This window comes from Gasterosteus aculeatus, chromosome 16, assembly GCF_964276395.1.
Source record: "Gasterosteus aculeatus chromosome 16, fGasAcu3.hap1.1, whole genome shotgun sequence".
Lineage (NCBI taxonomy): Eukaryota > Metazoa > Chordata > Actinopteri > Perciformes > Gasterosteidae > Gasterosteus > Gasterosteus aculeatus.
This window is the reverse complement of record NC_135704.1, coordinates 4,576,577-4,600,990: the sequence shown is the minus strand read 5'-3', so window position 1 is coordinate 4,600,990 and position 24,414 is coordinate 4,576,577. Positions and strand designations below refer to the sequence as shown.

General features: G+C 45.3%; 1 protein-coding gene across 3 annotated transcripts in view; it reads right to left on the bottom strand.

The window, feature by feature from the left end:
* ramp1 (receptor activity modifying protein 1) overlaps positions 1–21,458 on the bottom strand; it is a 38,003-nt gene extending 16,545 nt beyond the window's left edge. Inside the window, exon 1 of one of the 3 annotated variants that reach the window (XM_040201943.2) lies at positions 21,027–21,458. In XM_040201943.2, coding sequence (XP_040057877.2) covers positions 21,027–21,084 — 58 coding nt within the window. In that variant the 5' untranslated portion in view covers positions 21,085–21,458. Of the gene's footprint in view, positions 1–11,494; positions 11,649–17,780; positions 17,881–21,026 lie in introns of those variants that run through there. The other 2 variants (XM_078091403.1, XM_040201942.2) reach the window with 2 other exon arrangements.
* Between the last annotated feature and the right edge of the window lie 2,956 nt (positions 21,459–24,414).

Genomic DNA, 24,414 nt, shown 5'->3' with positions numbered 1-24,414 from the left:
TAGCCAAACTATTGGGAAAGAGCTATTATCGGTACTGTCCAATTCCAAAAGGCTCTCGCTTTAAAGCCGCCACTGGAACGACCCAAAATCCACTCGTTGACTTTATTCAGGGCAGCGCATTTAGGAACCTATTCATTATCGATTAAGCAGTGAACGCTGTGCAGATCCACTGAGCCGCCTCATCAATGATTGACGGTGAACCCTCGGTGTCAGCTGTCCCGGCATCAGGTTCAGCGGCGTGGCAGATTGTTGAGTCACGGATGAGCCGTCCAGTTTGGAAGTGACAAACTGGCAGATGCTTTTCTGTGAGAGGCTGAGGCGGATTAGGCGCCCAGATCGGCTGTTCACCCATGAAGCGCCATCCCACTGCGGCGCCGCTCGCTCCCTCTCTCTCGCCCTCGTCATCTTACTGACAGATGATTCACAGAGAAGAAGGAAGTCTTCATCTTCTGGCTGCTGGCTGCCCCCCGATCTCACATCAAAACGCCCACTTCCTTGACTTTTAAATGTTTTTCCGTCATGAATCATCCCGGTTCACGGAGCAGTGGAGGAGAGAGATCTCGTCCCCTTTCCACCGGTCCGACGGCTCCATTTAGGTTTTTGAAAAGTTACACATGTTTATTCATATCCATCAAAATTCACGCATTCAACTTCTTCCCGTGCAAACTTTGTCTATTGGATGTTCACACTCACAAAGGAGTCTTTGTAGTACTTGTGTTACTAAGTAAGTAAGTGGCAACGGAAAACAATCCGGCATGTTTCTTCTCATGCTTTGTTGGCTCTGGTCCCAAACACAATGTAAATTTAAGGTACTTGAGGTACTTCACTCTTATGTTTGAATGTTACACATTTTTTAACAGGACAACTTGAGTTTGCTTCTTAAGTTTGTCTTTCTTTACATCAGCGTTCTACTTGCAGAAAAGGAAAAGAAGCAATAGAACTGGAAGACGTGTGTTTCCACTTGTCAGTCTTTCTTTTAGGATTAGAAAACGAAGGCCGGCGTCTCGGAGAACCACGGTTAATAATTTACAAGAAGAGCGACGCGAGGTGGAACAACAAGCCTGGACTCTAAGATCAGAGGAACTTTGCAACACACAAGGGTTAGTTGTTTCGTAACGTTTAACAATGTAATTGGAATGCGGCAGGCAAATATGTACCATCGGCCCAAATAAAGGAATATTGCAAATACTAACGCTACAATAACCCCAAGCGACTTCAATCACACCTAATTTCAAATAAAAAGCTCTAAAGAATATATGTGTAGCAGGTTTCTATTGTACATCAACACATAAATACCATTTCAACTGGCTGATCAGAGAGTCTGGCTGCAGATATTGAATAACTACGGTAATCCTCTCTTTTGATCGTTTTGCACTTACAGAGAACTAAGAATACTTTTTCTCTCCCCCACGTCGGGCCCTGATGCCCTGACGCCCTGATGCCCTGACGCCCTGACGCCCTGACGCCCTGACGCCCTGACGCCCTGACGCCCTGACGCCCGGCAGTCTGTGGTTTCAAAGTGGAACAAAGGCACTAAATTCATTTGGTTTTACTCCATTACTCCAAATTAGTGTTGACAAATATATGAGAAGCACAGGAAGAGAAAGTGAACTTGATAATTTGTATCAATAACTCATTTAAAAATGATGTGATTCTTCATAACAATAATTCATACTCAAGTCTTTAGCATTTGAAGGAATGTTTAAAGCGTCTCAGATAGTTGATGGCTGCAGTTTCTCTGAGCTGAAATCTTTCAACAGTGCGAACCCCTTTTAATGTATTGAAAGCAATCAAATGATTTTGGTCCCAATACCCACTCAGCAGGTACATTGATCAATACACACATTCCCTGTGAATCTGCGGTACCTTGTTGTTGCCTTGAAATAAATAAATGATGGGTCATTACTCATTTTCCCGTCCGTTGGCCACAGTGAAATTCAAAATAATAACCACTAGAAGCCGTCTGTTCACAACATCAAATTAAACCTGCCGTTTCTTCCTACCGATTGATTACAGAGAGACCAAATTAATGAAAATAAAGCAGAGCGAGCTACACTGATATGTACGGTGTGATTCAGTTGAGCTGGACGAAAGTGAGTCACCGTCACGCTTCCCCTGTCGGGCCAGCCGTGCATGTCGGATGAATTAGCAGAGAGGAGTGCAGGGTTTAGCAGTGCATCAGCTGCCGCCATTACATCGTATTTCAGTTCTACCACTGTCACTCCACACACACACACACACACACACACACACACACACACACACACACACACACACACACACACACACACACACACACACACACACACACACACACACACACACACACACACACACACACACACACACACACACACACAGATGAATGCTTTCCTACACCTCTGTTGTCTGCCCTACTAGAACAGCAGGAGACCCGGGGGGCGAATTGGACTGAAAGTATTGACATAATGAACAACAGAGGAAAGGTTTTTCCCAAAGAAACCTCAAAATGAGCAATTTATCCCCTTAATCTCTCAGCTCTTGTCTGACATTAATACAACCCTCCACAAACACGAGCACACTCGATCCTCCATCCCGAGGCACGGCGTCTTGAGAAGGCCACGCTCTCCCTGCTCGCTCCTCTCTGCTCTCAGTATTATTATTAAAAGCCCGCGGCATGCTTCACCTCAAGGTGTCATTGACCCTCGAATGGCAGCACGAATAAGCAAATGCATTTGAATGCAGCCTTGGGCTGAACCTGCTTGGGCTCCACGTCTCAAGACGCGTGAAGAGCGAGGCTACAAAGAGTGGATGACGCGGTTTTTGGCTGAAGATGAAGCGAGCCCGCCGGTCTGCATCGCCACAGGAGAGTCAGTGAGCCAGCGAGCACGTCAGACGTTCAGTGGTGCGAGACAGATCTTCCTAATGCTTCGCTTCAAGTAGACTCTTTAACGCGAAGCCACATCGTCTATCGCCACTTCAGGCACCGAAACGAGAGGAACGCGAGGCAATTAAGATAACAACGGTCGACGGAGGAAGACATAATGCGTGTATAAATGTCACTTCATTTGTACCTCAGACAAGCGGATTATCCTTCCGTAGTCGCGTGTTTGTACAAGCCTGTTTTTATCACATATACAGTAATAACGGAATTACTTATGAATGTATTTTCAACCATGAAATAAATGACTCCTAGTAATCTTTCCAGTAAAAATTTGAATTTGTATTACATACCAGTCAAAAGGTTGGACACACTTGGTACTGTACTTAAAGTCACTAACTTTTAACTGGATATACCCTTACTGATGCATCAAGACCAGCGAGAAGATCTTCTTCTTCTTGTAGTCATTCTCATTGCCGGTCCTCAGTGCTACCGGGTTGGATTTGAAGCAATATCAGATGATGACATCATGCAGGTTCACCAGAAACTCAGCCACCTGCCCACTAAGGACAGACCCAGATGCCATGGACCTGTAGTCACAGCTCATCATCTCCTGCTTCCACACCCGGGCCGTGGTACTGGGCCCGCTGGAGAGGCCCGGCAGAACCAGAACCAGGACTGAGCCAGACAGACCGTCAGAGTCCTGCTGTCGTATTTTGTAGTTTTCTGCCACTCGTGTCCCCAGGTAACTTCACTTCCTGCCTTGTCCTGTCATCCCCTGTGATTGTCTGATCGTTCCCACCTGTGTCCAATCACCTGCACCTCCCTAGTGTATTTAAGCCGTGTGTCTCTTGTGTCACTTGTCGCGTCATTGTCAATCGTCCTGGATGTTCGTTCCTGCCTGCCGTTTGTTCCCCCCGGTTCCTGTGTGTGTTTTTGCCCGTTGGCCTTTTGCGTTTTGCCGTTGTGACTATTAAAGTCTTCTTTTGCTACCCAACGTCTGCGTTTGAGTCCTGCCTCCCCACACCCCTGACACCTGCAGCACTAATAGAAATTAGAGGTTTTCTAAAGGGGATCTGGAGCTATGAGACACGAGCGCTTTGTCCACAGGGACCGCCAAAATCTACGAAGAAGGAAGGTTCCGTGTAGTAACGTTAATATTGTGTTTAAAAGTTAAGCCATCGCTCTGTACAACAACACTCTGGGTCTACAGTCCCAGTTGATCTTATTTATCTCTTTTTTTTGTGCTGAAACAAGACACAACCCGCTAAATAAAGGGTGCAAATGTGCTAAATGTCCTCGCCTCAATGAAGTTCATTTTATCTGTAAATGTGTTTCAAAGGTTGAGATGAATTAAAACAAATACCCACCGGGGGGAAAGAAACAGTAGAAATGAATTGACCTTGCATGCCAACGATAATCCCAAAACTGCGTTGATAATGAAAGTACTTGAGGTGATTAGATAAGACTGTAGTGGTGGTATGAGTGGCATGATAATCATAAGAGGTTTTAGGCTGTAGATTTTTCTGCAACACTGTTTTTGAAGTCAGACCATATTAAACGCTGCACATTAGACCAAGCGACAATGCACTGTAATAAAGGAGAGCGTGATTCTGTTCATATCAGTGTGTTCAAAAAGATCTGTGATTTAAACTAGATTTTTATCGCAAGGATTAGACCGTCAGGATCATTTTAATTGATTAGTTAAGACTGGAAAGATAGACTGCAGTGTTGAGAAATTGGTCTGGTAAATATCTCTGAGCAATGAATGTCTCAGGAAAACTGAGAAAAAAAAAATGTTGTAAAAAGCACCGAAAATAATTCAGACACATAAAGCGAACAGTGACAAAGCCTCAAGGGTCCACCCCACATTTCAAAACCCTATTCATATCCCTATAATTGAATCCCTACAAATGGTTTTCTTGAGTCTCTCTGAACTTTGTCGCTTTTATGTTCGGCCTCTGTGGTACAAAGGGCGTTAAAAAGGTTGATAAATAGCAGCAGCATGGAAACAGGGCCTTGAAACCTTCTGCGTAGTTCGCTTCTCAGGCGGCATGCTGGCCGCGCTGCTCCTACGCTGTAACTTAGAAACGGATGCAGTAGCCCGGGCGGTAGACCGGTCCAAGCGGTATACGTGTGTTGACATTGAGTCATGATTATGACTTTGTAACAACAATGAATAAAGGCCGGCGCGTGCTTCTGCTTCTGCGTCTGCGTCGTTGCGTCGACGCGCTCGTTTCAATTCATGGTTCTAAAGTCTTGCGTGTGTTGCAGAACAATTCACCTCCAGAACAACAGGCGGAGTAACGTGTTTCTGTTGAAGACGACCTAGAGAGTTTATTTATCATAGACTTTATTGCCCCGTGCATCGCCGCTGCTGCTGCTTTTCATCGCGGACACATTTGGCCCGTATTTTCCTCCACAACTTTGTTCCCCTCGACCGCAAACCGCCGTTTGTGGAGATCTCCCTCCGTGATTCAGAGGCCATCCGCGCGTCCTTTTAGTCCGCCAATGACGGCTTTATAAGCGGTCATATTTACGTATTTCGACGCAAGCCTAGAAAAATGGGTTGACACACGCAAGCATGCAAGGTGTGAAAAGACACGCAAGGGACACGCAGGGGGGGTCTTGCGTACAGTTATTAACACTAATAACTGTACATTTATAAAAATGACTCCGCCGAACTGCATGCTGGGTACAGCTCACAACAAGAAGTAACTCTGCTGCTACATGAAAACACAGAAAAGAGTGAAACAGAAGGAACAACGAGAGACCAGAGATGCACCACAACTTGTGTCCAAGAGAGGAGCTGTGTACGTTTGGAAAAGTCCGACGTTACTTATATCAGAAAACAATCTATTGCAAAGTTGAACAAACACAGGCAGTCACAACAAAGTTAACGCGCTAACTAGCTGACGAGCCATACCGCACAGCCCTAGCGTGCATTGTTTCTTCTGCCCTCGCGTTGGCCTTTTTGCCGGATCTTGGTTTTAAATCATTACCGTCTTGACACATGAGCAACCGGTCAGAACCGTGGCCATTCCCCGTTTTATTTTACTCTAAATGAACCATTATTTACACAGTTATGAATAAAAGTACTTGAAACTATCAATTCAGACCATAAACTTACGTTTCCAATGTTCACTGAGTTAATAGATTGAGAGAGAAGTACAGTTATCTTCTCATAGACTTCTATAACAATCCGACTTTTTGCAACGCGAGAGGTCGCCCCCTGGAGGCAGCCCTGCACACTGCACACTTTCAAGTCAAACATTTTCAGTATTTTTGACGCAATTTTTGACAAGACAGCGAAGCTTAACTCAACAAACACTTTGCAAATATATCTTACTTATTTGCAGCTTACACTTAGCTGCCTTTTCACACCACCGGTGCTGCCCCTTCTTTTATGAAGCAAACCTCTATAACAAAATACAAATAGACACACCTATGCAAACCCGCCCCCACCCAAACCAACACATAAACTGCCCATGTTTTTCCACCCACACACAAGCACACCGTACGTTGTGACAATTACTGGAGAGGAGGTGGGTTTGTGTGCCTTTCATATCTATCTCAGTCAAGTTGATTCCCATCCGTCAGCAGCCAATGATTACAGAGGGCCGGCCTTTCAGCACAGATAGAGGACTTCCCCGACCGGGTCTCTCTGGTTACAGCACACAATTACGTAGAGGAAAAAAGGCACACAACAATAGGATGAGCTGCTATGCCACTGTAGCGAGTTATCTCCAGAGACCAGAGGGCGGATAACTGCGTTACGCAACTGCAACTTTCTGCACAACAACTTAAATTCAATTAAATTCATGAGTTTCATTATTAAATTAAAGATTTTGATATCAATATATATATATCAATACTTACACCTGCTGAACTACAAACACTACATAGTGTTAAAATCAGCTGATGCAAAGTACTCATTACTTATGGATCACACTTATAGTATAACCTCACCATGTCTGTGTGTACAGATTTGAGTTCTATGAGAAATGCTCAGGAAGCAACGGAGGGGGAAAGAAATGTACCTTCTTTTAGTCAAAGTGAAAGAAATGCATACACAGCAGACCCAGTTTGGGTCACTGTGATTGGCTGCTTCAGGAAAACAAAGCTCCCCCAAAAGCCGACTTTGCAAAGATCTAGGTCACCCAGGACAAGCAGCCGGCACACTTGGAAGTTATTTTAAGACAAAAGACATTTGAGCGCCTAAGAAGCAAAGCCGGGCTGGTTTTTATACACCAGACCAGGTGTGAGAGCGAGGACAGAAGCGCGAGTGTCAATCGAGAGGGATTGTGCGACTGGATTGGAGTGAGCAGCGCGGCTTCCTGCCACTGCTCACAAAGTGAGAAAAAAGCTGGAGGAAACGGGGCCAGCAGAGTACAGTGCACACAAACTCTGCTCTGAAAGGTGTTACGCGCCTTTCTTTTATTGTCATGTGTGTCCATTGCTTTCAAGCCTGTCTCTGCATGTACACATTGGAAGACCTGTGTTCTAACTCAAGGGTTTTGTTCTAAAGATTCTCAATCGTAAGTGTGCCGAGTGTGTTTCAGTTTGATTTATCTCTGTGCATGAAGGTGTGTGTGTGTGCGTCCAGGGTAGAGAGTGTGTACCAGCAAAACCAGCGCATGGAGAGTGGGCTCGAGGTGGACGAGTGCAATTACACAAGACGGCGCTGTGGAGAGGGGAAAGGGCGAGCGATGCATCAAAGCGCGTCTCGGTCCACCGATCGTGTGCGTGTGTCAGGGCCGGTTTGATTAGAGATGAGCGGAGGACGGGTGAAGCCACTGAGGTGGAGAGAAAGGCCAAAGAGAGAGAGAGGGACAGAGAGGGGGAGAGAGGGGGAGACTGGGAGAGAGAGAGAGAGAGGGACAGAGAGGGGGAGAGAGAGAGGGACAGAGAGGGGGAGACGGGGACAGAGATGGGGAGAGAGAGAGAGAGAGGGACAGAGAGGGGGAGAGAGAGAGAGAGGGACAGAGAGGGGGAGAAGGGGACAGAGATGGCGAGAGAGAGAGAGGGACAGAGATGGGGAGAGAGAGAGAGGGACAGAGAGGGGGAGACGGGGAGAGAGAGAGAGAGGGACAGAGAGGTGGAGAGGGACAGAGAGGGGGGGACGGGGAGAGAGAGAGAAGCCAGTGCAACCTGAGAAACACACATCTATTCCCTTCTTCTTGTATCATTCTATGTCTGTATTTTGGATTATACGAGTCAACCTGGTCAGCAGACCTATTGTGTATCAGGTTTGATAAAACCTGACATATATTTTCATTTGACGTGATGTGATTCCATTTTGCTAACATAACACGGTTGCTGGTTAGAGGATCATAATTCTATAAAGATTTTAAAGATATTCATCTGACCTTTTCAAATAATGATATGCTCTCGGAGCCTCTGATACTGATAACACACACAGACACGCGACACACGCGCACAAAATCTTCATTTCTCCGCGGGCATCAGCAGAGCACTTCTTCTTCTTCCTCCTCTTAACGGTGCATTAGCCTTAGGCCTGTTTGGTTTTACTATCCCATTGAAACATTTTGGGACAGATTTTGGAAAAGCTGTCTGAGTGTCTGGATGTTAAAACCTTCTGACACCGCACCCACATTTCTGCTCAGAGATGTTCATCCGCTGGGGAAAAGGCCCTCGTAAAAACCCGTGGAGCAGCCTTGTTGTGGGATTAGAGAGCTAAACTCACAGAAGGCAAACCGGCGGCTTCAGTCCACGGGCTCATTAGAACTGTTGTGGGTGAGAGTGAGTTTGGGAGGGAGGAGGGCGCGGGGGGTGGGGGGGGGGGGGGGGGGTTGTCTCGCCCTGTGTCATAACATTGCCTGCAGCTGCCAAAAGCGAACCACTCATCCACTCCAGTGCCGTAGTGGAGGACTTATTAAGTGGCCAATGGTGCGAGGGAAATTACAGAGCTGCTGCTGCGTGTGTTTATCCTTTCACTATTTTCATCTTGTTTTTCCCCCATGACTAATATTTTTAAATTAATTTGCCGTGTCAAGTAGATGACTGTTAACGCGTTGATGACACAGAGACGGGCAACGCTGCAAAAAACAGTCATGAATACATTTTGTTTCTTCAGGTTTTTTAGCATCATTCCGTGGTTGTATAATACAAAAATTCACATTTCGGTGGAAGTAGTTGTGCTACTTTACCGTGAAGCCCCTCTTTTCCCACGTGACACTGAGAGGTTTCTGACTACATGTGGAGAATGCACACGATACTTATAACTGTAACTTAACGCCAAGTTACAGAGCAGAGCGGTGGAAAAGCTTCATGAGATAATTCACCGTTGAAGTGGATAAAAACAAAGTAGTACTGCGGCCGCTCTGCCTTCAGAGAGCGCTCTCCCCGACGGCAGACTGAAGTCGTCAGCTCGCTCTCTTCAAATCCAAAAGGCAAAAGGTTCATTTTACCTTGGAGAACACAATGCACGCACAACCCACGTCAGAGAAAATCATAACTAACTCCTTCAGCAATTTCCACACCTAGCATGGCTGCTGTTTGCCTGTGAGCGTTCATGACCTCATCGATTAGCTTTGAGCTAACGGCTGACTGGCCTACTTTTAGAAAAGGAACCCAGGACCGCCCTCCTTTTAATTTGGAGTTTTCTGCCAACGTGTGAATTATTCGCTTTTAGTTTAAGACACATTGGGGAGAAGAATAGTCCTTTCTTGGTCATTAATACTTTTTTTTTAACTTTATTTCTGTTTTTCTAGCCGTTTCAACAACAGCCTTTGTGATTTAGTGCAGTAACTGCTGCCTCCCTGCAGCTCCTTGCTTTAGGTGCCTCCAGAGGCAGTGAAACGTACAACTATAGATTATTTGAAAGTGAGAGGGTCACAGAAACCTCTCAACTGAATTCTCTGTTTTCCTATTCTGCCCTAAAACCAAATGGGGACATAAATCTGCCTTTTGTTGCTTTGTACAAGTATCTGGTTGAACACTGGAGACCCCAAAGAGAGTAAAGGGGTTCTTTGGCAAAAGAACATTCCTGCCGAAGGGGCCTCTGGTCTCCGTTGGATGAAGCTTTTAATCATCTTCTCTTATATTATATTTACGTTGCAGAGTTACTGCTCGAGCCATTATTTTTAATTCCAGCAAAGGCGGGTTTTACTCTTCGTCTTTGAAATTCGTCAGTAAAAACACGGAAAAGAGGAAAAACAAACCCCGCTGAGTGGCTCTTGCTGTAATCCCATAAGAGAAAATAAATTAAGCCGATTCTGCTACAACGCCAGCAGCACTTCTGGGCCACCGAGGGGCACAGTCGGAAAACAGCTTCAGATCACTCGTCTTTTTCAGTGGACGATCTTTTTGTGGTGCCAGATTTTCAGCGAGTTCGGGTGAGAGACAAAGGCTTGTGTGTGCGGATGATATCAACAATGTCTAATTTCGGCTCCGCAATAACACTGGCAGGCCTGCAGGATGAGGGACGGTAGGGGAGATACCATCATATTGTGATAGAGAGTATGAGATACGGTCCCGAAGCACCACAACTAGTCATTTCATTGAACATCGCGATGAGTGCAGAGCATGGAAGGAGAAAGAATTCCACAAAGAGGTACACTAGGAATGAACATGTTGCTGCTGTACGCCCAGGACTCATCTGCATAATGCATAATATCTCAGGTACGGTGCCGTCATGTATAACCGACCCGCAATAACTCTAACTGACTAAATTGGAAACTCTAAAACGAGGGCCACATATTGCTTTCCTATTCTTAGTGTGTCTCAGTCCCTCGACAACAGCACTCTGCAGACCGACCACCTTCTTTTGCCCTCCCTGGCCTCAGCGCTCCACCGCCCACCTGCAAAGGTGGGGTTTTAAACCTTCATCAGCCGCTTGGATTTCCGCCTGTGGCTGGCTCGCTGACCTGCTCGTGTAAAGATGAATACGTTTTTCAGAGGTTCGTTGTTGATGGGGCACCGACTGGGAAAGAATAAGTCAACCAATCAAAAGACAAATATAGACGGTCCAATTAAGTCCCTCCGAGGTGGATCATCATTACTCCGTGTGGCAGATCGTTTATCTTTTTCCATGCCTATTATTGTCGAAGCATTAATAGCAAACATTTTGTGAATGCCAGAAATGAGAGAACCTGTAACGGAGTCAGCTGCAATAACAGGGGAATGTTCTCAACTAAACATCCCAACATTGGGATGAGCATTTTATGAATTAGCATCGAATTAGCCTCCTATCAAAGGCGCACCATTAAGTAGAATTTATTTTTTAACAATGAAGTACAATCCCAGGACGAATAGGTCGAGGCCAAAGTCTTGATTCCGACATGCTGCTTCCGACAGGCTGCTCGAGACCACTACATCTCTGATTTGAGCAGGTGGCACGTTGCGCCGGAGGAATCTGTATAAGACTGTCAGAGGAAGTGTGAGTTAAATATCACATTTGACTCGGCCGATAGATGAATATTTTGAGCATTACGCCTATGCTGTCCACAGTGGAAAAGGAAAAGACCTTGTATCAAAGAAGGGTCGAGTCAAGCCGACCACTAACTTTGAAATGATTTAAACATTTCTTGAATCCAGCCTCAGGCTCAAGTTGGCGCTCAAGCAGCCTCACAGGTTTGGCAACTTTTCATTACAAGCAAGTTGGAAGCTCACCAAATTTCGCCTCTTCCTGCATCCTCAAGCTGCCCATCAAGAATCCTACCGACGACTCCTTCCTCCACGACAACACTAAGTGGAGCCCATGGAGGTGCACCGCCTCGTCGATCTTACTGTCAGCACACTCACCCGCCATCAACGGAAGACATTCCTGGCAAAAGACATCACCTGCAACACGAGCACAAATCTGTGGCTGTAAAGGGCGCACAGATGTTTCCAATATTCGTAAAAAGCCCTTGGGATGTGCACAGCGGTGCAGTTTATAGTTGCTCTTTGCTGATGAGACGTTCATTCATGTGTGGCCAATCAATTATGCACTTACGAATACATTATTGGTCATGTGATCTGTAACATCTGATGGGTGTTTCCGGATGCCGGCGCCGCTGAATGCGTTCGGCATGTCTAAGTTGACACTTAAACATTAATACAACTCACACATGATCCATGTGGGTCCGGAGGTTTACTGGTTAATGGGGGGAGCTGGACTGTAGACTTTGGGCCGACTGGGATCCCACATGTTTAATTATGGATGAAGTGAAGCTGTACAACAAAGCACTTGAGTGGAAGCCATTTATCACTTGGCATATGGTGGAGCCAGAGGGAAAACCGTAACGGAAGTTCCCCCTATTATATGTTCTAGTCATATAAATGTAATTCCAGCTGAGGCGCTGCTTCAATAGAGGTGTTATGTGTAGATACGCAACCCCCCGTTTTCCGTTGTTGACACTCAACCAGAAGCACTTTGTGTTTGGCTCGAGGGCACCACCGTAGTGCTGCACATGTGTGTGAGTGAGAGTGTGTGTACCACATGCCCTTTGCATTTTGAATACATGAGGCGGCTCCCATTGTGTGAGAGCGGGTGCCAAGTATGCCTTTATACGATAGTTGATCATCCACGGATAATTGCTTGTGGCTATGGACAGGTCGTTCACGCACATGCACGCATGCCTCACTAACGCGCCGTGCCTCGGAGCCGCTGAGGCGTGAGAGTGAGATCTGGGTTACTGCTTTGCAGGTTCAAAACACGAGTACGCAAAGCAAATGTACACACAAACGCGCACACAAATCCATGAGGACACCAACGCATACGCACACACCAGTAGTGACCGGCAAGGAAACGGACTGTGGAAGGAAGGGGAAGGGAAGCAGAGACAAACCGCACAAGGAGAGCTCGGGGGGCCGCTCACATTTTTATTGCTAATTAGAAATTTAGAGAGAGAGGCAAACTGGGAGGGAGGGAGACACTTGCAGGGGAAGAAAAACAAACATTTGATGACACAAAGTGATGCTAATTTAGTTTTGGTTCCTATTTTTAAACGACGAAATGGCCGGACAAAGGTGGAATGAGAGGATGAGCGCCTTTGTTCAGCTCTTAATTTTAATGAGGTTAATATTGTGCAGCATGTATAGCATTTAAAAGGCGCTGTGACCGGAGTTCAGGCGCGACGCGTGAAGCGCTGGGCTGCCGGCAAGAACGGAACATTAAACTCCTTTCAAGATGGACGCAGTGCTTTATTGAAACTACTGCTCAGATCTGTCTTGGTTTGAAATTGACACTAAACATTTGTTTTACAACCATGTGACCTGAACAGCAGATTATTGAGAGTTAATCTTCCTTCTTGACACAAAATTGCCTTCAAATCCATGAAATTAACAGCAATTACACGGTCTAATTGAAATGTCAATGTAAAAAAAAAGTCTGTCATTCGATCCAATTTCCGCAGCCTCGATCAATTCCATAATAATTCCCCGTCAGTAAATTGTTACGTTACGCATCAAAAGCAGCAGGGAGAGGAATGTTGATCAATTCTTCAGCGTGTCACGTAAGCTGCAAAATACATCAGACCTCTATATGGGAAATCCATTTTTTCATTTCTGAAATGTTTGTCTTCTCAGATAAATGAAAAAGGAATTGAAGGTCACTAGTTTAAATCCCCGGCCTTAAACAATCTGTACCTGCCTGAATGCCACCAGTTATCATATAAGATCAGATTTATTATTTAAACCCTGGTGGAAGATTGACTGAGCGTGCTCTTTTCAGCAACCCCTTGCAAATGCAATTATGCTTGAAGGCTACCTCAGGCCTGCTTAATCCTATACATATTCAGCATCCCGTATACTATGTACTAAGAAGCGTCAAATTAAAGATAAGTATTCAGGAATCAGGGGCTGCCTCCGCCATTCTTTCAAATCGACACTCCGCCTAGAGACCCGTCCTCCTCCCGACTCTGATTGGTTTGTTTCAGGTTCACGGCCAATAAAACCAACTATGGCAGCCAATATTACCCAACAAGGTGCAGAATAGGACGAATCTTCACGCCGCATTAAAGACCACTCAGAAAACAAACCCCGTCCCATATAGATTAAAAACGGGATGGGCTATTTTATTCTCAAATATGGGGAGATTCCATATTTCAAGGGATGGGTGGCAACCCTATTCTTGGGATTAGTCATGGCGGTTTGCAAAGAGAAACTGCACGAGGGATCAATACAATAGATGTTGAGATTGAGACTCTCTGTCCCGTCTGAAGCGCTGAAGTTCTCCAAGTTCTTGTCCGGCGATCGGATTGGCCTTAAAAGGCCGCTGAGGGATCTCTGACTGACTTGAGCCCCTCTTCTGTTCCCAGCAGATCGTAGGAGTCCAACTGCTGAGGCTCCAGTGGCAGGAAGTCAGTGATCCCCGTGCTGTCCCGTGGGCCCGAAGCCACAAACTGCTCGAGCAAAGCAGCTCATTGGTGGAGAGAAGCCGACAGTGGTGGTAATGTATTTGTGCCTCAGACAACCCCTCCCTCGGGGCATTGCTATAAATACCAACGTGTAATCATTTCAACGGTCAGGTTAGGGTAAATCACGCGCAGGCTCCTCTGGTGGTCCGTGGTGGGGCTGCTTTGACGTGCCCATCTAAAGCCAAGGGGAAAAATGTATTCTTCATAAGAAAGACTGCAGCTCTGGTTGAGGGAACCGCAGCGACAGGCTCACTCTGCCTCTGTTACGTAAGGTTAAATGTAATGTGTGACAGCAGCTGGTACATCTGCTCTGCGGCTCTCAGTGTTATCTGATCTCTCGGGACGAGGAATTATTTTCATATTTGAAGTTTGTATACTCTTAAGATTTGGAGAATCACTCTCTAATGGGTACCAAATGAGTCAGTACAACTGTTTGATTTCAATGAGATTATGAAATTGTTTCATATACTTATGTATTATACTTTTTTTTAAGACTGCATTTTTAAGAAAGGGACAACAAACCTTTTTTTCTAATAGGCTTTTATATTATACTAATGTTAACCACGGTCTGATGCATGTGCAAATAAACAACTGATATAATAATTTTAAAAAATCAATTAAATAGACCTGAGTGGATTGTGACGCACACGTACATGGATAGGTTCATTTTAGGATATCTGCATAGATCATAATCAATCACAGATTGTGCTTCATCACAGATACAGGTACGATCGCTCAAAGCGCAATACCCTGATGACCGGAGCTACCAAACACAGAGCCACATGCCCATCAGTAACCAACACGCGCCATTATGTTGGGGGGGGGGTCCGCACCAATGTCGGGGTTAACAGTTAGAGGAGCCAGGGACGGACCTGCCAATCCTCTGATTGGAGGACGACCCTGCTCTCCGCTGACTCACAGTTGCGCCCCCCCCCACCTTTAACGATGACATCACCAGTGATGGAACACTGATTATGAAGGGTTGTTCAGAGTCTGTGAAGGCGATGCCAACAGACATGTGGATCGCCCATCCCGGCTGACTAACGCTCCCCGAAGAGCAAAGTTATAGAGTTCCTCCACTGGTGAGAACGTATTCATTGGAGTGCAGTAAATTGCTTTCCCTGCAGCTGACCGCACCATTGGCACATCTCAATTAAAGCTACAGTTGGTAACTTGGGTAAAAATAACTTAGGGTGACATAAACCCTACTTGTGAAATCCGCTCCAACTGTCACATATCAGTGGATCATGTTGCTCCATTTGCCAGTTCTTGCTTCAAATGTTGTAGCTACTGTTTAGCTGTAGAATGAGAATTAACGGGATAAAATGATATGTTTCCGACAAAAAATAGAGGCAAGAACAGAATATGGATGCATTAGTTGATCAACGTCGGTCTGACAGTTGAGAGTTCATGAGTCAACAATTCTCCTCTGGTCTGTTTGGTGGTTTTCCTTCGAGAGAATGCCAAAAGAATTTTTACCAGATTAGTTCTCGTGTTAGTTACTGTGGCTTTAAGCATGAAACAGTGTTGTTATTTTTCCATCTCTGTCAACTGCAGATCGCAGGCAAAGAACATTACAGGGTTCTGTTTATGTTTTATACCGTTTTAGTTGACTGATTATCCTGTTTTCAGTCAAAGAACGGTTCAAATTAGGGAGCAATTTGTTTGAGTGTGTCCCCAACCAACCACTGTTTGTGACTTATTTGTGGGCTGAAAGAGTCAATAGCATTTCACATCCATCCAAAGATGCACTTTACGGTTCCCTGTATGGAGCCGCTTTGGCTAAATACAAAGAAAAGTGGATGTTAATTTAAACCAGATTGCCTTTTCAGTTCAAAGGGTATGATTTCATATATTTTCATACTTTTGTTTAAAACTACCCACGACCCTCCTAGTTGAGTTGGTGTTTTGGTACATTTTTATGAAATCTTCAGAAAAAAGATGAAAATGAAACACCAAAGTCTAGTTTACATTTTGTCTTAATCGTTACAATTTATTTTATTTTTGCGGTTACTGCTGCTCATTTTCTTAACTTGCCCAATAGTTTCATATACTTTTAACTCTACCTCTGTGATACACTGTAGAATTATGCACCTCGTTTATAATTTATTCTACATAAATATCCGGGTTATATTTTAAGTGGTCTTTATTTCTTCATTTTGCTTGTTCTTATATTTCTAAGGGAAACTGTTCTCAGTCCCCCACAGGGATCAATCCATTATTGTGATTCTGATTCGTGGGAGAGAGGAAGAGAGGAAACGTTTACAAGGCGAGTTAAAAAGCGGCTCCATGGAAAAGGGGCCCCTCCTGCTCGGCGGCTTCCCTCTCCTCCCGGCAGCCATTGTTCATCGTCTATCTAATTAGCCAAAGTCCGGTGGGCGGATCGGTCACGCAGGAAGCGCACCAACACACTCATGGAAACGCACGACACTACAAAACAGACACACATATATCAGCACTAGTAAAACTTTCACTATCCAGCCCCGCCCAGCTCGTTCGTCTCTCCGTGTCTTCTTGCTATTGCCCCCCCTCCATGATTAATGGAGATCTGTCCCCTTGAGTCCTTCGCAATCTACTTCTCCCAAGAGCGCCTGGGCTTTTTAGAACAATCCCTGCGTTCCTTAGATGGGAGCTTATCGGGTTACCGGAGACAAAAACCCGACAGAAACGAACGTCGCCGAATGCGTTTGTGTCTCTTTCGCATTGGAGGGTCAGTTGACTCGCTCCGTCCCTCCGTCCCTCGGGCCCCTGCTCCTGCTCTCGTGTGCTCCCACTGTTAAATAAAACAAATACAAAACACACCCGCTGGTGCGTCAGCCAACCAACTGCCTCTTGAAAAACAGCCCACGCTGATGTAACAAACGCTTATCTGTGGCGTTACATCACAGAGAAGTCTGTCCTTGACCTTTAAATGCTGAACATTGGAAATACAATGACGACGTGGATCTTATTTTATCGGCCTTATAAGGTGACAAGCTGACATTTTTATGCCAACAGCTGACTGCCCACAAGCGGCCCAAAAGGTTTCGGTATAAACTAGGCTTTAGCAGTCAGAGTGAATTCATTTATGAAAAAGCTTATTTATAATTTTATTAATACATTTGAGTTATTTTGAAATCTCCCAAACTTCACGGCTTGTTGTTCTACTCCCGCCCACAGCTTCACGCGTCGACGAACACACTCATTCGGGTTCACACCGTCTGGCGTAGAAAGAATTGAGAAGCACTCGACTTTGTGGGCCGATTTGCAAGTTGTTCCAACTTGAACGACGTTCCCATAGAAACTCATTTTTCCTATTATTCCGACACCAAAGGAATGCAGCACAAATGCCCCGTCTCGCCATGCAAAACAAACAAACAAACCGACCGATCCAAAAAAAACACCGCCTCCTCATCTCTGGTCACCATCGTGAGGATGTAACCGTTAGCGGCACTGAAAGACCGAACCTTTAATCATTACGATTTGAGAAAGCTTAGTTGATTCTGAATGACGCCAATCAAAATCAAACCAACTTGAGCTTTTCTCTATTATTATTATGGAATTGATTAAAAGCTTACCAAGATTCATTACATTTGTAGGGAAGAAACAGCCACGGTCCCTCGACCCACTGCAGGCTCCACGTTTTAGCCCTCAGCCGATTGGCGACGGGACGTTCAGTCACTGCAGTCAAACTGTCAGAGGTGCCAGATGTTTCCACCGTTCCCCTGTTGTCCTTTTACTACCGTCCAGCGACTCGCTCGTGTGAGTGAAATATTACAAACTGGACCCATCAGATGAAAGATGATCACGTGAGGGGAAATCTGTGACCACAGACCATAAACATCCATGGGAGAAAACCCCGGTCATTCACGCTGTAATAGATGGCACAAAACATTATCATTGAACATTAAATGCCCGAATGAGCATGATTATTTAGGGGTGAAATGCCTTTTTTTTTTTAAAAAGAGTTTTTTTTTTTTTCCAGAGCAAAACAATGGCGTTTCAGGTGGGAATGCGGAGGAATTGTAATGAGGCAACCTGGTGCCGCTGTGATGAGTCATAACTTTCTCTGCGCGTAAATATAGAACACCTACATGGAGCCTTTGTAACAGGAGACAAAGGGCAAAGAGCACAGGCAGCTCCGCAGGACGCGTCACGCCGTGCGTGTGCACATCGAGGAGCCTCTTAACAGCTGTACCGTCACCACGACCCCCCCAGCCAGGGCCGCTTCTGTCGGGCTCCACGCCGCTGACTCTGGCGGGTTGCGGGTGAGGGGATGAGTTTCACGTTACAGTTGAGCGATGGGGGGGGGGGGGGAGGAGGGGAGTGGGGGGGGGCATGTGGTGGTTAGCGCTGGTGTTAGAGGTTTGTAAGTGGACACAAGTCAACCGAATGTCATCGGCCTAAAATTACAAGCGCGCGGCAGAGACGGAAAGAGAGACACCGTAGAAGACGGGAAATCAAGACCGAGGAGACGGGATCCGCTTCCTCTCAGTGCTTCATACCCAAAATGGTGTCATTACACCGTTTGCATAAGTGGCGATAGATGATTGAGGAAATTGAATTATCTACAGAATTTCAGAAAGTTCATGTCCGGCTCATTACGTCATTTGTGGTTGTGGTGACCTTACAGGCTACCGGGCCGCACGTCTCCAACGCTTTCTGGGACGATGTCCTTGCAGATATGTGGGACTTGGCCGTCTACCGATCTGCAAAGAGTTGCTGCATGTGGAAGCGACTGGGATCGTTATGTTATCTGAAAGGCAACCTCGTTGCTTTACCCAATTAGAACGAAATGCGAATAAAAATACATGACTCATTTGTTAATTATTTTTTTAAACTTTGATGATGATCCAATAAACAAATTCTTCAAAGTAAACTGGAATTGGTTCTCTGCTGGCGTCTACCGTTTCTCCAAAGACATTGGGCGAGCCAGAGAGAGAGAGATGCAGCCCAGTGCATCGTTTTCCACTGAATGGTGAGTTTTCCCAGTTAAAGTTCACCAGCAGCTACCTCGCCGTCCTTTGTCGTGGAGCGAGAGCAGCTTCGAGCTGAATATCTATCCCACGCTCTGGATTGGGACCTGTGAGTTTCGGGTCTGACCCGCGTGTAGCGCTGATGCTGATCCGTCTGATATCGCAGCGAGCTCGACATTCAGGTGGATTCAGGTCCTGAGGAGATAAAGCTGGTTTCATCCTCTGCAAGAGCCTGGTGCCGGCCAGCAGCTAATCCGACGTATATTAGAGAGTGATGCACCTCTCACGTGATTTATTACCTCGGGAAACATCAGTTTCCCTTCATGGCCTCGGCCTTTTCCGACATCTTCAGCAAACACGTGAGAACTGGAGCTTTGAGAGGAGGTTGTGAATAGCACGGCAGCACTGTAAACACACGGCCACGTCTGAAGGCCGCGCGGGGGTCGTGGTTATTTTCGTCAAATACAAAATGTCAAATAGTTTTGCTACTGATATAAACTCTGGGAACATCGGCGGGACGTCGTCAAGCAAATGCGTCGTTTGGAAGTAAGAAATGGTTTCACGGTGCTTTGCAAAAAAAAAAAAAAAAGGGTAAAGATTATGTTTGGAGATTGTATGTGTTTGAGAGACATTAGACAGCCGGGGGAAGACAGGAAGTATACGGGCAGCGGTCACCGATGGGAGGGAGCTGCTTCTGGGTAACAGATCACCAGCTCTCACCGCCGACACAAAGCTACGTTCCGCTTCGCTCCGTAGAATTATTTCCTGTTGTTTTCTCGATCGGATGACACACAAGTTTTTTCACGACCCCTCCCACTGAGTGGCCTTTGTCTCACTGATGACTAATGCTTTCAATGGATTCCCTTTCTTAACAGTGAGCCTCCGGCCACCTATGAAACTGATTTACCTAAACGCTGTGAACGCAGCGACTGTGGGCCAGAGCCATAACGCGGGGATGGAGGAACGTTTTCTTCCTGTCACTTCTTCTCTACACTAAAGCGGTGTGGAACTTTCATGCGGGTGACATGACGCGTTTTTTCCAAAGCGGCGCTCAGTTCTGTCATTGTCATTTTTGCAGTGCGTTTTCGGTTCGGCTCCATAAATCATAAGGGAAGAAAAGGTGCTTGTTTCCAGGTTTATTAAATATGCAAAACAAAACCAAATGATGGTTTGGCAAAAATAAACACAGTCGAGTTGTGGAAGTAAGCTCAAAGCACAAAGGTTTTTTACTTTTATATATTCGTCACCTGCAATTGACTCTTTTTGAGACACAGCTGTACAAATCTCGATACAAAAGCCTTGGACCCGTGCCGAGGAGTATGACACGAGACACTTCCACTGCCCAGCTGCACTGCTCCACTTAAACAAATACACACACACACAAACCAGCACAACAAACCTGCAGATTGGAATACTGGTGTGATGAGAGTGAGAGACACAATATAGTTCATGTTTAAGTGTACTGGCTCTGCTTAACACATTTTCTTATCTTCAACTTTTATCAGAAAATATCCATATATCCATAGTTGTTACTGTTTTAACCTTTAATTACTTGTTTGATCCCTTTGTATTTGCATTACCACCATGAGCACCGACTCGATTTCCCTGACAAGAAGTTGCTGCCTGCTATTAGCAACACAACTGCATGTGTTTTTATTCGTTACTACTGGATTCCTAGACAGCTATCAACCTATATAATATATGTATATATATATATATATATATATATATATATATATATATATATATATATATATATATATATATATATATATATATATATATACACATATATACATATATACACACACACACACACCGAGAGCAGCCACCGCGTGGAGGACTCACCTACAATGAACCACAGCAGCGCTTGTCTCCGCTGAGTCGCGCCGGTCGGCGGTCCCATCCTGTCGCTCCGCAGGCTCAAGTTATACGGGCTGGGGGGTCTGGGGGGTCTGGGGATAAAGGGGCTGGGGTGTCTGGGGGGGGTCGGGGGGTCTGGGGATAAAGGGGCTGGGGTGTCTGGGGGGGTTGTCGGTGCTTGGAGCAACCGAGGGAGACCTCACAGAGTGAGAGGCGGCATCGCAGAAAACAGCAGGTGAAGAAAGCCCACGTGCCGCGGCGCTCCGGTGGGGGATCCTCTGCCGTAACCCCCCTCAGAGGTGAGTGGAGGTGTTTGGGGGGGCTTGGATGGAGGGGGGGTTGCACTCGAACTCCCCCGACACTTCCTATCACCGATCCTCTGTCATCCGCGGGAAACACATATTGACTGTTGAAGTTGCAGCTGTGTTTCTTTTGGGTGAAGGAGGAGGCGCCGGAGTCCCGACGGCGCGTTTCTATTGGTTAATCCGAGACCGGCTTCAACGACCAATTAAATACATTTTAAATAAAGGAAAATACACCGATGAGCTAAAAAAAGGCAATCGAAGACTGTGCGGCTGATTGTGGTCCCGGAGATTGTTGGGACATAATCTGAAACAGAATATCTGTATTATAGAGGCACGTGTTGTAGATTCTCTTTAGAGTTGTTGTTGTTGTGTTGTTGGTGTATAATGAAGGAAACAAGGAACAATAAAGCAAACAGTCCCCCAACTCTCACGAAACGTTTTCAGGAAATGTAATTCCATGGGTTTACGTCTGGTGCGGTGTGTTAACGGTGTGTTTGTGCGCGTGTTTGTGTGAGTGTGATGTGAGTGTGATGTGAGTGTGATGTGGATGTATCCGCTGATTCAAGATCGTATTCAGAGCTTCTCAACGCCGCCACCCAGTGGTCACTTGCTGCATTACCACGCGGACGATGTTTTCTATACTGTTTCTTTCTTTACTATTTATTTGTATTCCTACATATGACGATGAATGATTACACTGCTTAGTCTATTGGGACCCAATACATTTGATCCAGCTCAATCGTGCTTGTAATAGAACAGAGAGGTAAACAATGTGTCATAAACCATAACTCACCTTTTTTTCCTTTCATTTTTTAAGAACAACCCTTTTGTATAACATGCCCAATACTGCAATTTGTAACAGTTTAAATAGGTTTAACATGAAATTCACAGTAATACAGGAAAAAAACCTGCCGCAGCCAACACACCTATGGAACAGGAATGACCAGTAGCAGATTACTTTATTTTATCCTCCTCCTGTCTGTCTCCCTCACTGCTGAATCAAGCAGATATGCCAAAACATATTCTTTAAAATAATTCTATAACTCCTATATTTCATCAAAAAGTGACTTAAATCAACTTGTTCAAACTCCACGTTGAAATTATATATAGTAAAAGTGAAGATGAATCACGGGTTGTCCACAATCATTTTGAATAAAGTTATGTGAATTTCAATGCGTTTGGCCAAAAAGCAGTTTGTTATGACTTCATTCCTTATTCCACAAAATCTGCTCGTGTCTCACCTCCTCTCTGTCTGATGTTGTTCATGACTATTATTATTTATTTGTGTATACGCTCCCAAATTATACCAAGTTACAAAAGTTTGAAAAACTATGGACCCTATATATATGTTGGTGTGAATGTACATTTTGTAAGCCAAGCTGTTGGACAATTCTTTTTTAAATAAATGCACAAAAAAAGATATCCTATTATATGTTTCACCTTTTTCACCGAACAGTCTTGCTTTAAACATACGGGAGCCATTTGAAGTGCAGAACAATCCTCTTTTTTGCTGTCGTTCAGTTGGATCTCAGTGAAAAGGCAAAAACATGACGCATCCATGCGGGTTGAAGAGGACGAAACCTGTTGTACAATTATCCACACACATACTTAGCCGTAAACACCACCAACCAACCTTACCATGAATCCTAAAGTCTTTACCCTCACATGTAATGATCCGATAACTCAGGATGTCAGGTCTTCCTCTCCATCCTGTAGGTGATTACAACTCCTCCCAGCAGGAGGACTCAGGAGGAGGAGTTGGTGACAACCTGTGTGAGGGCCTCCTCCTCCGCCTTCAGAGGGCTGTTGGTGTTTGCAGGTCGTAGTGAGCACAAAAGCCAACCGTGGTCTCTCAAACAGCTCTGATACGCCGTGTTCACTACCACCTTCAGCGCCAGACCACAAGTTAGCAACTGGAGAGTTAACATAATGGAGCATTTGGCAGCTAAAGACCTAAACAGGAGTTGCAAGGAAAAAATACATTGATCAGGTGGTCAAAAAAAAAAAAAAACTGCAAGGAAAGCTAACGTGCGAGTAGCCCCCAAATGCTGATAAAATGTCAGTGTTGTTTTGGCAACTTTGGGCGTCCTGAAATCAGGTCTGCTGTAAAGACGTGGGGAAATCCTGAGTTTGATTACAACAGCACATGTGATCTGCTTTGGGAAAGCCGAGATTATCCAGTGATTTGTACATTCTGAAATTTCTTTCAAAAAGAATTATAATCTGATTACTAGTATGCTGTTAACAAACGTTTTTGTAAACTGAAAAGGGATCCACCCCAACAATCGCACCCTGCACCACTGTATCCCAGCACCACAGTGTTTTCTATTTTTATGAAATGATATTAAAACTTTGAACGACAAAAAACTTTGTTTGATATATTATTGATTACAATCACTGAATTCTCCTTTCGGTAAATAAACAAATGTTGCTCACACTAGGCCACTTCACCTCACGCTATCAGCCTCAATTCAAAACACACACTCCTTTAAAAATGTCTCCCTACTCACGATGAAATGTCTTGTGCACACAAACCGCATACCGAGTTCATTCATGATCCGTTAAACCTCCACGCTGGCACTGAAAGCCTGCACTTATGTGGGAGGGTGTAAGAAAGGCCCGTTTGCCTTTAGGCGAACACCCTGCTGAGAGAGTGTGCGAGTCAGTTTGCATGGAGGCCGGCGACACACAATCAAAGTGAGGAGAGGATGGAGAACCAAACAAACACAGAAAGATAAAAGCTAGTAGACTTTTCAACACACCTTGTGTGACCAGAACCGGGTCTGTGAGCGGATGTGGACACTAGCACACCAGACCGGGTTTCTACCCTACAGCCACACGGGGGGGTAAGTGCTTCGGTGGTTCAACCAGAAGACAAACATTCGGGAGTAGTAATTGGCTGTAGATAAATGTGTGTATAGATCTGTGTGTGTGTGTGTGTGTGTGTGTGTCTCCGGTAGCTGACACTTAGCTGCCGTACTGCCACATAATGGACGTCCCTGTAGATGCAGCGGACGAGCAGGACAGCTGGTTAGCTGGAAGAGAGGAGCAGGTGGGAGACCTTTAAG